Source organism: Merops nubicus, unplaced genomic scaffold (genome assembly GCF_000691845.1).
Source record: "Merops nubicus isolate BGI_N331 unplaced genomic scaffold, ASM69184v1 scaffold6846, whole genome shotgun sequence".
NCBI classification, from domain to species: Eukaryota; Metazoa; Chordata; class Aves; order Coraciiformes; family Meropidae; genus Merops; species Merops nubicus.
In genome coordinates, this window is record NW_008616984.1 from 34,126 (window position 1) to 46,852 (window position 12,727).

The 12,727-nt window shown below is 48.6% G+C and overlaps 1 protein-coding gene across 1 annotated transcript in view; it reads left to right on the top strand.

The window, feature by feature from the left end:
- The window catches only part of LMF1 (lipase maturation factor 1), a gene marked incomplete at its 5' end in the record, with an annotated part of 60,139 nt that overhangs the window by 22,999 nt on the left and 24,413 nt on the right, over positions 1-12,727 (top strand). Inside the window, one exon of the mRNA XM_008942996.1 lies at positions 10,182-10,350. Coding sequence (XP_008941244.1) covers positions 10,182-10,350 — 169 coding nt within the window. The remainder of the gene's footprint in view (positions 1-10,181; positions 10,351-12,727) is intronic.

Below are 12,727 nucleotides of genomic sequence, written 5' to 3' on the forward strand. Positions count from 1 at the left end.
TTCAAGTTGGTGCCTTGTGGATGTCACCTGCCTGCAGGGTTTGGGTTAGCAGCTAGAATTGTTTCTGAGTTAGCCCCCTGTGAGATCAAAAGCTGAGGGTCTGTGGAGAGGGTCTCCCTCACTGTTCCACCACCCTCTTTTCATGTGCAGACGTGTTCTTCATGGAGAAACTCTCTGTCCCAAACTTGGAGGACTTGGTCCTACCTGGACATGCCTTCCTCCCCTTCAACAGGATCCTTAGTCAACTTTTTGAAGCAAATTGGAGTAAAATCAGGACGAAATGATCTGAAATTTGCCCTCTAATTAAGGTAGGGTGCTGCTGAATAGCTGGTTGAGATTTGCTGCTCCACGAAAATGCTCTTTGGTCTTGAGTAAAATAATAAATAAGGTGTTGAAAGGCTTTTTTTCCTGTTAAGTGTCCTCATGACAGCTTCCCCCTTTAGGAAGCAGCTTTACCATGGAAAGATGTCAATAATTGAGAGCAGAGCAGCAAAAAAAAAAACCCCATTCCTTCCTTCTGTAAAATTATTCTTTCATTTTATATTGGTCCAACACTTCCAGAAGCAGTCCACAGGCAGTGCTTGAGCCTGTGATGTATTAATGTGGAACACTGTAGCCTCTAGCAAAGGCGTCAACAGGCTCAAGCAACACCAAGAGGTATTTTACATAACAAAGCTTCAGAGCAGAATAAATGTGTCAAAGTCAGTAATTTGGAGACATATCTCAGCTCTGCAGGAGCAGGACAGGAGGAGCCCAGACCTAAAGAGAGCAACCGATCCTAAATTCACACACAGGGCTTTGGTAATTGAATTAAATGGATAAAATTGCCTAGAATAAGAGTTACTGCTTGTCTTGGGCTAGATGATAAATAAAAGAAGGTGAGTTTAACCCTTTGGGCACTGGGCTTGTCTTTCATCCCCATATCCCAACCTCCATCCTGTGTGAGATTTGTTTTTATATCTATATCTGTGTGTATATATATATGAATATATATATTTCTAAAACCATAATCACTCCACTTTCACTCTCTTGCTTCTCTTTAAGGTTTTTTTTTTCCATTGCAAACCTGGAAGTGGTGTTTCTCCATAGAAATGTTCCCCAGTCAAATCCCATAATCTGTGGGAGCTGCAGTAGGTGGTTCAGAGAGCTACGAATGAAAAGCGAGCGTGGAGTGAGACCTTTCTATTGCCTCACATTCCCATCCAGAACAAACCTTGGGTATGTAGCAGGACTGGAAGGGGGTTGGTTCCCTGTTGCTTTAGCACAGCTCTGGTTTTAACTTTAGACCAGGTATTTAGACCAGCAAAACCCTCACAGTGCCATTTGTAATAGGTCAAAACCTGACCCAGTCCAAGGACAGATTTTAGTTTAGAGTGTTGCACGACTGCCTTGCTGCATCTAGGGTTGTTTTATTCCTCTAGAGTTATTTTGTTCCTCAGTATTTCCATTCATAAATTATGGGGAGCCTCTATCCCTGCACGTATTTATAAATATTTTAAATACTGACCTGCTTTTTAGGGGTAAATATGTTTTTTTTTAAAACATAGTTCTTCAAGCTCTCAGCCATAGCTACTCAGAGCAAACAAAAATCTGTTTGTGGCATAGGAATGATAAAATTCTTTGAATTCTAGTTAATTCCTCTGGCTCTAAATGGTTTTTTAATTATTTTTTGTGTGTGTATCTTTGGTCATGTCCAAGTGACCCCCCCTGATAACTAGAGGTGCAAAGTGTGTGTGTGTGTGTGTGCAACTGTGCAAGGGCCATCTTGTGGTTTATTATTTTCTTATTTCTGTATTAAATGTGGTAATAATATGTGGGTTCCCTCCTATCATCTTGTGGGAAGGAAATATTCAGCCTTCACCTCTGAGATCATGATCTGGATACAAAATATGGGTTGTTTGCCAGCTCCACAGTATTCCCAGCGAGCTGGGTAGGTGCTCCCACTCCTTTTGGATTCTCATGGCTGAGGGTGATCCAGGTGAGGAGATGAGGTGTTCCCACAGCAGGTAAGGGCTGGAGGAAGGGAGTTTGGAACATGAATCAAGGGGAGATCACCTGACAGACTGTGTGTCCAAAAGCAAACTGAAGAGAAGTCATAGACTCCCAGACTGGTTTGGGTTGGAAGGGACCTTCAAAGGTCACCTAGTCCAACCCCCTGCATGGAGCAGGGACATCTGCAGCTAGAGCAGGGTGCTCAGAACCTCACCTGGGATGGTTCCAGGGATGGGGCAACAACCACCTCTCTGGGCAACCTGGGCCAGGGGCTCACCACCCTCAGTGTCCAAAATTTCTTCCTTCTCTCCAGTCTCAATCTCCCTCTTTGAGTTTCAAACCATCCCCCCTTGTGTTGAGCCTTGTTCTTCTTTCCCATCTTTTCTCCTGGTGCTTCCAATAGCTTTCTGAATTTCTGTGGGATTCCCAGATCCATTTCATCTGCTGTCTGAAGCAGAGCAAGTGGACAGAGGTAATTATTTTCCAATGTATTTTTTCTGCACTAAATAACTCTGCAAAGCAGCCATTAAATCCTCATGCAAATATTGAACCAAGAAGTTAACAAGAGATTAAGTTCATAATAGGAGAAAATTAACTGCTCTTGCTGTTGTCATTTCATGGGAATTTTTTGCCCATGCCTACAATAACTTTGGGGAAAAAAAACTACATCTCTAAGTATTTTTCAAACTGAAACCAGATGGGGGAATGATAGCCTGTTTGCCTTTGTGGGAGGCTGTGTTTTCATGGTAGGCAAGTAACTGGAGGCACATGAAGATCAAATTTGGCTTTTGAGACTTGTCCTTCCTATCTCTTACAGGAAGGATCAACTATTGATGTGATGAGTTTCAGCTTGTCCTAAAGAGGAGGAGATTCCAGGAGTAGGCTGCAGGTTTCAGAGGAGATGAGTTTTCCTCTTTGGAGAAGGTTGGAGAATATTTTCTCTTATTCAGACCCAGAGACTGTGGGTGATGAAGTGTCCCCAACACAAGCAGTAGCACTTGTGCTTCCAATTCCAGTGGCACCAGTATGCCACCCTCTGCCTTCCAGAGGAAAACCAGCAAGAGAGCAGACTGGGAGAGGAGTGTGGAGTGGTGCTGGGGAACTGGGCAAACAGGTGGATGGTGGCAGATGTTTTCCTTGGTGTCTTCTGTATCACGAGGATTTGTCCCACGCTGCTCAAAGCCATGGCCTGGTTGGGTCATTTCATGGAGTCATGAAGTGGTTTGGGTGGGAAGGGACCTTCCAAGGTCATCCAGTCCAACCCCCTGCAGGGACAGGGACATCCCCAGCTAGAGCAGGGTGCTCAGAGACACCTCCAACCTCCCCTGGGATGGTTCCAGGGATGGGGCAGCGACCACCTCTCTGGGCAGCCTGGGCCAGGGGCTCAGCACCCTCAGGGTCAAACATTTCTTCCATCTCTGTAGTCTCAATCTCCCTCTTTTCATTTCAAACCATCCCCCCTTGTCCTGTCCCAACAGCCCCTGCTCAAAAGTCTGTCCCCAGCTTTCTGGCAGTCCTGGCAGCCCCCAGCAGGTCTCCCCAGCTGGAGCCTGCTCCTCTCAGCTGCCCCAGCCCAACTCTCTCCTGCTGGGCTCCCAGCAGAGGGGTTCCCCCCTCGGGGCATTGCTGGGGCTCCTCTGGCCCCGCTCCAGCAGGTCCCTGGCTCTGCTGTGCTGAGGACTCCAGAGCTGCCCCAGCACTGCAGGCAGCTCCAGAAAGAATGACCTGTGTTCTTTGGTGCTGACACGAGCTCCTCCTCACATCTGCCCCTTCGTAAGGATCCATCAAATCCAGCTTAAAAAAAAAACTGCTTTCCTTTTACTGCCATACCAAGTCCCCTCGAGTTCTGGGGATCCAGCAGCAGGTCCATCAGGGGAGGGATGTCTTTGCTGAGCTGGTCGTGTGTGGCTCTGGGGATCTGATGAGAAGATCCACCCAGGCCCTGCAGCTTTGCCAGCACACAGATGAGCTCTGGGCTCTTTTTTCTGCAGCTTTCCCCAGGACAGGGTAAGTGGTTGTTTATTTTGTGTGCAAGAAAGGAGGTTTACTTATATTTTTTTCTGTATCTTGTAGATGATTGAGAAATTGGTCTGTGTTTTAGCTTGAAATGATTAGTGCCTTTGTTCTAACAGTCATCACTAAAAAGTTGCATCTCACGTGGCTGTTGGAATAATTAAGAGCAGTAACAAAGCAGGATGACCTCAGCCAGGAGCAGGGGAGAGCTGGAGAGTACTGAGCTGGGTTAGAATTTTTCAAACCACCTGAGCCTAAGGAAATCTATCCTCGGGCTGTTAAAGAGCTGGTTGTTGAAATGCTGTCAGCATTAGTGATGATCTCTGAGAATTCAGAGAACATGGGTGAAGTAATGAAAGAATGGAGAGGAGCTAATGAAGTACCTGTCCTCTAAAGAGAGGAAAAAGGAAGAGGAAGGATATTACAGAGCCATTACTGGAAAAATACTGGGGAAAAGTGATGAAAAAGCTTTCATAGAATCCTTTAGAATCCTTCCATAGAATCTCTGGAAGAGACCTTGAAGATCCAACCATCAAGCCAACACTCCTAAGTCCTCTGCTAAAACAGAATCAGAATCTGTCAGGGAGGGAGCACAAGGACCCCCCAGTTCCAACCCCTCTGCCATGAGCAGGGACACCTCAATAATTAAGGTTGAAAAAGACCTCAAAGATCATCAGGTCCAACCATCAACCCAACACTGCTATGACCCCTAAACCATGTCCCACAGTGCTGTGTCTACACATTTTTTGAAGATATTAGTAGACCACGCTCAGGCAGAGGGTATTGCCACATGTGTTGAGTCTTCAGAATAATCTTCAGGTAGCCCAGGAGGGCCAGGACCTGGTTCCACCACCCAACAAGGCTTCTAGGAAGAGTTTAGACAAGCACACCATGGTGCAGATAGAGACAACTCTACCTTGGGGCAGCAGGAAAGACCAGATGGCCTCTTGAGATCTCTTCCAACCCTCTCCTCCTAGGTTTGTCTCTTTAAATAAACTCTAGTTCTTCTGGGCACCCCAGTTTTGACTCTTCTGTGCCAAGGGGTAGATATCAGGAAGCTCCAGTGCTGTGTGGTGACCGTGTCCCCATGTTTGGATGGAGCCTCCAAGCTCCAGCCAGCCCCCAAACATGTTTAAGAGTTTACAGCCCGTGGTTGTTCCTTCTGGACAATTAAACAGTCTGCTACACAGAATATGAGCTTCTCCTCCCTACTGTATGTTTATAACAATCTGTGATTTAAAAAAAAATCATAAAAAAGCAGCCAAACAAAGAAGTCTAACCTGTAAAAAAGTTATGGGTGTAGGTGCCCATTTTCTGACAGAGGGGTTTGGTAACAGTGCAAGGGACAGAAATGTAAGGAATAATTGTTTTTGGGCCTAGAACCAGGAAAACTACTTTTCCAAATTAATCCAGCGAGGCCCATGAATCCACAGTATTTCATATCACACTTCATAAAACTCCAGTCATAATCCATAAAACTGACATTATTAGATTAAAAACCTCAGTTCCTCCTAGAAGGAGCTCGCTCATTAGACATGCTGTAGTTTTATAACCTTAAAGTTCCTACCCAATTACCATGATTAATACTGTGCTTTAATAAAAAAATTTTTAGAAATCACCACAGGGGTTGATCCCATCTGTTTGTTATAATTGTGCATTTAAATATTGTCCAGCAAGAGGAGGACGCTCAGTAAACACAGATTGGGCTGAAGGGAGGGGGGGCACAGGCCATCCACCACAGCAGAGGTGCAGAAGGTGGAGAGACAGAGATACAGTTGGGTGGCAGTCGTTGTAGGAGGACAGAAGGTCCAAGCTTGGCATGATGGAGAGGCTGAAATGTCTGTGAGATGGGTGCAGCAAACTCTCCTCCCTCATGCAGCCAGCAGGGAAGGAGCAGTGATGCTCTCTGTGCTCTCCAGGCCAGCAGCACCAGCTCCTGGGGGGAATTTGGTGGCCTTGCAGCCAAATGTAGGTGCAGGAGGAGGTCAGGCATCCAAACACCTGCTTTGCATGTGGGTGAAATAAGACCTTGGGAAGTTGGGTGGCTTTCCCCAAATCCCCAGCACCTCTGTCAGGCATGCACCCAGTTCAGTTCCCAGCACAGGAGGTGTTGAACCCCATGGCAGAGGGGTTGGAACTAGATGATCATTAAGGTCCCTTCCAACCCAAACCATGCTGTGATTCTATCACCAGAGATCTCTGCCCTCACTGCCCTGAGAGATTCATGATAAATTAAACTTCCCACCAGGGACCAGCACAGCTCTGCTGCCCAGGGTGAGCAGGACACAGAGGCTGAGGAGATTCCACACAGAAAAGGAAGGATTTAGGTGAATGTATGCAAATATTAATTAGAATCACAAAGGCTCCACTAACCCAGGTTGCTCAGCTGACAGATCTTCACCCTCAGTGCTGGCTGGACACATCCATCCAATCTCACCTCGTGCCAGAAGCCCTTTGCTGGGTCAGCTCCATTGGCACCTGTGGAAAATAACCTGTTCTCTTTCCTGCCTTTCCAGCAGTTCCTCTGAGGTTCCTTCTCCCAGGACCAAGGGGCTCGTGGTGCTCAGCCCCCCTGAGCAGGGTGCAGCATTGACCCCTGGGTGGTGCCCAGCAGCACCTGGTGTGAACGTCGAGCCTCGCTCAGAGGACCCGAAGTTCACCACGTGTCAGGTTCAGGATTCCACCCACAGCCCAGAAAACGCCAAAACTTGTATTATTTTTGAATCCCTTGCTTTTTAAGGGCTGGTGGAAATCAGATATCTGACTTCCAAGCAATAAAGAGAGGTGAATCACCAGCAAAAAAACCCTCCCGTGGACCACCCAGCTGTAAAAGGAGCCTCGGCAGAAGTGGCAAAGTGCAGAACTGTTTTCTTAATATTCCTGGAGTTCTGCGAGGCAAAACGCCTCAGAAAAGGGTCAGAGTTTCCTGACCAAGTGAGAAGCTTGTTAATGAATACAGGCTGATTAATATGCATCGAGCTAAATCACCTTTGGGTCAAAGGGGGAGCACCAAACCTCAAGCAGAACACGTTACGTTCAAGGAGCTAACACGTGTAGGTAATTCAGATTTAAACACTTTTTTTTCCCTCCCCCCCTCATAATTCTGGATAATTATCCAACTCGGGATAAATAATGAGTTGGATTTTTAACAAAATCATCATTAGGGTTTTTGTTACTTACTGTAATTGGTCAGATCTCCCATTTTTTTAAGCTTACGTGATTCTGTTAGTGAAGAGCCCTGCTGGGGGTTTGGAAGTTGTAACTTGGAAATCACTGTGTTTTAAAAAAAAAAAGACTTGTGCCACTCATAAAATAGGTAGCAACATGGTTTTAATATTTATTCATTGTTGTTTTTAATGACAAAACATACATCTTTTTAGCAGGATGCTGGCTGAAAGTCCTCAGGACTGAAACTGTGCATGTGTTGCTGCTGCTGGTGTTGTGGAATAGTGTGTTTGGAGACCACCTCTGGAGTGGGAGAGCAAGTACTCATCAGAGTGAGCCCAATTCAAGGGAGGAGAGGGTGTGCTGGAGGTTGTGCATGTGTTGCTGCTGCTGGCGTTGTGGAATATGTGTTTGGAGACCACCTCTTGAGTGGGAGAGCAAGTACTCACCAGAGTGAGCCCAGTTCAAGGGAGGAGAGGGTGTGCTGGAGGTGTGGAGCACACTTGTGGTGCCACAAGTGTGGGGAGGAGCAGCTGAGGGAGCTGGGGGTGCTGAGCCTGGAGCAAAGGAGGCTCAGGGGAGACCTTCTGGCTCTGCACAGCTCCTGACAGGAGCCTGGAGCCAGGGGGGGGTCGGGCTCTGCTCCCAAGGGACAAGGGACAGGACAAGAGGAAACAGACTCAAGTTGCACCAGGGGAGGTTTAGGCTGGATATTAGGGAAAATCTCTTCCCCTTGAGGGTTGCCCAGGGCTGTGCCAGGCTGCCCAGGGCAGTGGTGGAGTCCCCACCCCTGGAGGGGTTTCCAAGCTGTGGAGATGTGGGGTGAGGGACACGGGGCAGTGGGGACCTGGCAGTGCTGGGAATGGTTGGACTCAATGATCTGAAAGGTCTTTTCCACCCTAAATGATTCTGTGGTTCTGTGAATCTCTGGGGCTGACGTTTGGGCACACAGGGATTTTCACACCTTCGGTCTTGCACTGTCCTGAAAGTCTTCCAGGCTCTAAAAATGGTGAGTAAACAGTTCACAGGAGGACAAAGTTCAGCTGTGGGAGTGGAGGAGAGTTCTTTGAGTAAAATAAGAGTGGTGCCAACCAAGGTCACAGCTTTCAGTGCAGCTGGAAGGGGGGGAAGTTCTCCTTAGCTGCTCTGAAGGCTGAAAAATAAATGACTTTGGTACATCAGGGCATTATTTTTCAAAGTGTAAGACATTAAATCAGCTTCATAACCTTCATTTTTTATGGATAAGGTGGTGAGACAACTTTGTTTTCTTTCCTTTTTTCCACCTCTCTTGTTTTAACATGTCTGAGGGACAGTTAATTAGGGCTAAATGCTGACTAAGGGGACAGGGATCCAAACCAGCATCCAAACTCCAGTAGTCCTGAACAGGCTTCTCTCTTCTTATCTTCACATGAGTGGATTCCCAATATATTGTTTTACAGCCACATGCTGGGTAGCTCCTCACAGGTTCCTGTGTGGCTGCTGTGGTGGCTGGGCAGCCCTGGGCAAAGCCAGGTCACAGGAGGTTCTCCTCCCTCTCCACTCTGACCTGGTGGGGCCACCTCTGGAGTGTTGGGTCCAGTTCTGGGCTCCCCAGTTCCAGAGAGAAGGAACTGCTGGAGAGAGTCCAGTGGAGGCTGTGAGTTTGATTAAGGGACTGGAGCATCTCTGGGATGAGGACAGGCTGAGAGCCCTGGGGCTGGTGGGCTGGAGAGGAGAAGCCTCAGAGGGGATCTGAGCAATGTTTATAAATATCTGAAGGGCAGATGTTAGGAGGATGGGGCCAGTCTCTTCTCAGTGGTCCCCAGTGATAGGACAAGGGGCAACAGGCACAAACTGCAACCCAGGAGGTTCCATCTGAATACCAGGAAAAACTTATTCACTGTGAGGGTGATGGAACCCTGGAGCAGCTGCCCAGAGGGGTTTGTGGAGTCTCCTTCTCTGGGGACTTTCAAACCCCACCTGGACACGTTCCTGTGTGACCTGCCCCAGGTGAACCTGCCTTGGCAAGGGGGCTGGACAAGGTGATCTCCAGAGGTCACTTCCAGCCCCACCATTTTGTGATCCTGTGAACATGGGATAAAATTGAGCTGTGCCACACGTGGGATGGTGCAGCATGGTTAGGAGCAGAGATGTCTCTGTGATGCTGGAAACTGCATCTTTGGATGTTGCTTATGTGTAGGGAGACTTGTGTGCAGGGGTTGGAAGCTCTAACATGACAGAGAAGATAAATGTGATGTTAAAACCCAGCAGGAGGGGTAGGTCTGGTTGAGCAATGTTAACATCACTGTGCAAGTTCCTGGTGGGACCCATCTGATGTCCTCTGTAGGGTCCGTGTCAGCACCCAGAAAGGCTGATGGGACCTTCCTGGGGCTGAGGGTGCAGAAAGTCACCTGGTGGTGACTGCTTGATGCCAGGGAGGACTTGCTGGAGGGTGGCAAGAAGGTTCCTCATATTTTTCCAGTCATTGTAAGAGCAAGACAAAAAATAACACGTGCCTACAAAAGGCCTTTCCTGCCGTGCACGGATATTTCTGGAGACTCCTCCAAAGGTTCACAGGTTTTTCCACTTTCTTTGCCTTACACATGCAAGACATTCTCCTAAATGGCCAATAAAAGCTAAATTTATTTATTTTTTTTTAAAAAAACACATCTTAATAAATGCACACTTCTCTATTTAATGCAGCTTTAATTAGAAGCTCCAGGATTTCCTGCTGGAGGGTTTCAGGAGCGTTGCTGTCACAGCTACTTGGGATGAGCAGGAAGAGGGTGATGCCCACGGGGCCTGTGTCACTCTGGCAATCAAGTCACACTGTCCCCTGCCCGAAAGGAAGGGCAGAGCTCCCGTTGCAAGCCAGTGGGGTGCATTTGGGCTGTAGGAAAGGTTTGACATCACAAAAAGCCCACAGAGTATGTGCCAGGGTGCTAAAATCCATCTGGCGTTTCCTTCACCGTGCCCTTCCCTTGTCACTCCAACAGATGCAAACACCCTCTGCTCTCTTCTTTCCTCTTCAGGTCCTCCTGATCATCAGTGGGAACCTGAGCTTCCTCAACTGGCTGACCATCGTGCCCAGCATTGCCTGCTTTGATGACCTCAGCCTGGGCTTCCTCTTCAGCTCCAGGCTGAAGGAACGAGTGGCCCAGATGCAGCTCAAGGAGGCAGCTGGAAAGCCCCTTCCCCTGGGTGAGTTGCTCCCAGAGAGGGGAGAAGTTCCATGGAGGTGGGCTTGGTGTGCTTGCCTCAAAAGCTGTCATCTCCTGGGTGTGCAAGGAGATGACTCTGCCCCTGCGTGGTCTCCTCTGGGGGTTGGAGGGTGCCTGGACCTTGTGCTGCAGGCAGAGAGCAGGAAATCCAGTGGCTGGTCCTTTTGGTTTTGTTTCATTTTAACTGTTTCAACTCAGGATGAAACACTCAGTGTGGTTTGAGGTGAGGATTTTGTGTTAGAAGTCTCACATTTGCTCTCTTCCCTGTGGCATGGTGGCCCCATCACCCCTCTGCCCCCCTGCCCTTTGTGCCCATGGATGCTAGGGCTGCATGAGCCCCCTGGGCATGAGGCTGGTCTTCCAGAAAGAACCAAATTGCTTGTTGATCCCTTGTGGGTCCAGCAACTCTTCTGCTCACAGGGAAAGCCCAATCTGCTGGGGAAGTGGCCATTCCCTGCTCAATGGCCTGCTTGGAGCAGCTCCTGGTGGCCACCCCTGGCAGCGTGGGCACTGCCACAGCAGGGAGCAAATTCCCCAAGGCAGGGAGGAGGTGAGCTCAGGTTCCTACCATGGACGTGGAAAAGCAAATACAAGGGGGTTTGTCAGTGAACAGGGAGATCTAGGTGGCTGATGCTTCCCTCTGAAGGGAGCTTTGGAGCAGCCCTCTCCCAGCAGAGCTCCTGCAGGAGCAGCACTGGGATGTGTTTCGTGGGGCTGCATGACAGATGTAGAGTTGTGTTTGCAGCATTTTTATTAACCACATGTAAGCAACAAATTGCCTGTAATATCAACAACAGGCACAGAGGCTCGTTTTTAACTACCCTGAACATCTGTCAGAAGAATGAAAAATGGCAAGGAGCTACAGCATCTGTCTCTAGTCCTTCCTCATCTACCAGGGAACAGCTCATCAGCCAGAAGTGTTAACTCCAGCAAGGCTCATGCAATTTCACTGAAGTCCTGTGTCTCCTATCTGGCATATCTTCTGGAACCAGAGATCTTCTGGAAGGAACCTCTCTGGTGGCTTTGCTTTAGAAGCTGTGAGACCCTGGAGCTTTCCTACCAACTGTAGTTTTGCATCCAGTCCCAAACAACCCTCAAATTGCACTCTCCTTTGTGGAGGGGAAGCCAAAGGGCATTTCTTTGCTCTGGCACTTGGTGAGTCACCATGAGAGGGAGGTGGATCCTTTTTTTTGAGGAATTTGCTCCTCTTCTGTGAAAACTTACTGTGAGCCAGGGTGTCCAAGCAAGAAGAACCATCCATACTTACCACTGCCCTGGAGTGGAGATGTGTCCCTGTCCTGGGCTTTTCAAAAGGGGTAATCCCTAAGTAAAGGGTGGAGTATCTGTAATATTCCTGATGAAACTGGATTTCTGCATATTTTTTTCTGCTAACAAACCCAGAGGCTGTTGAGCTGGTGCTGATGGGCTGTGTGGCAAGAGGGACCCCTCACCTTTGGGTCACCAGAGCAGAAGACAGGAGGTTATCCAGCCATGCCCCACTTGTGACCTGATTTTACAAGGCTCTGGCCACATCCTGGAAGTGTGTGTGTGTAATGCCTCCTGAGACCTCAAATTCCCATCACGAGTGCTCAGCTCCTGCTGCTCCATCCAGATCCCCTTGGCTCGTGTCCCATGCTCCTTCCCCAAGTCTTGCTTCATCCTTGCCATGTTGGGGTTTGTTTTTTTTCTTTTCCTGTATGAAACCCTTCTGGGGTGAGTGGCTGTGACCCCAAGGGTATGGTGACAATCCCCTCCTCTTGGAGGACAAGCAGTCCATGCATGGCCACAGGGTGGGACCTGAGGAGCATCTGATGGTGCCCATGTGGTGGAGGGCTCTGTGTCTGTACCTGCTCTTTAATCACAGGCTGGAAGTTCAGCCCATCTACAAGACAAAGAAAAGCCTGACAGACTCACACTGCTCTGGCAGCAGCACAGGGGGGGTGAGGGAAGGCATCTCCACAAGCTCCTTCCCAAATCAAAAGATTCTCCAGAAATGTTCTCAGACTAAACAATTATTAATAGCTTCTGAGAGAGGTTCAAATAAACATCCCTCTCCTGCAGAGATAAGGGGCGAGCTCCATGCAATGGCTTTGAATCTGATCCTTTTGCCTGTAAATGTTAAATAAATTGAAAAGGGCCACGAGGGTAGGAACCCCTCAGAGGTCACTCCCAGCTGCTTATTTGTCTGGGGGCAGTAGGTGTCTCCTCGGACCGAGCTCTGCTCCTGCAGACCAAACACCAAAGCCTGGGGGAAGCAACACCTCTCCTAGCTAAGTGCCAAGCAAGGGAGGCTTTGCAGAGGGCTCGGAGTGGAGCTGGGGGGGCGAGAGGGAGGCGAAGGGCAGAGCTGAGGCTGG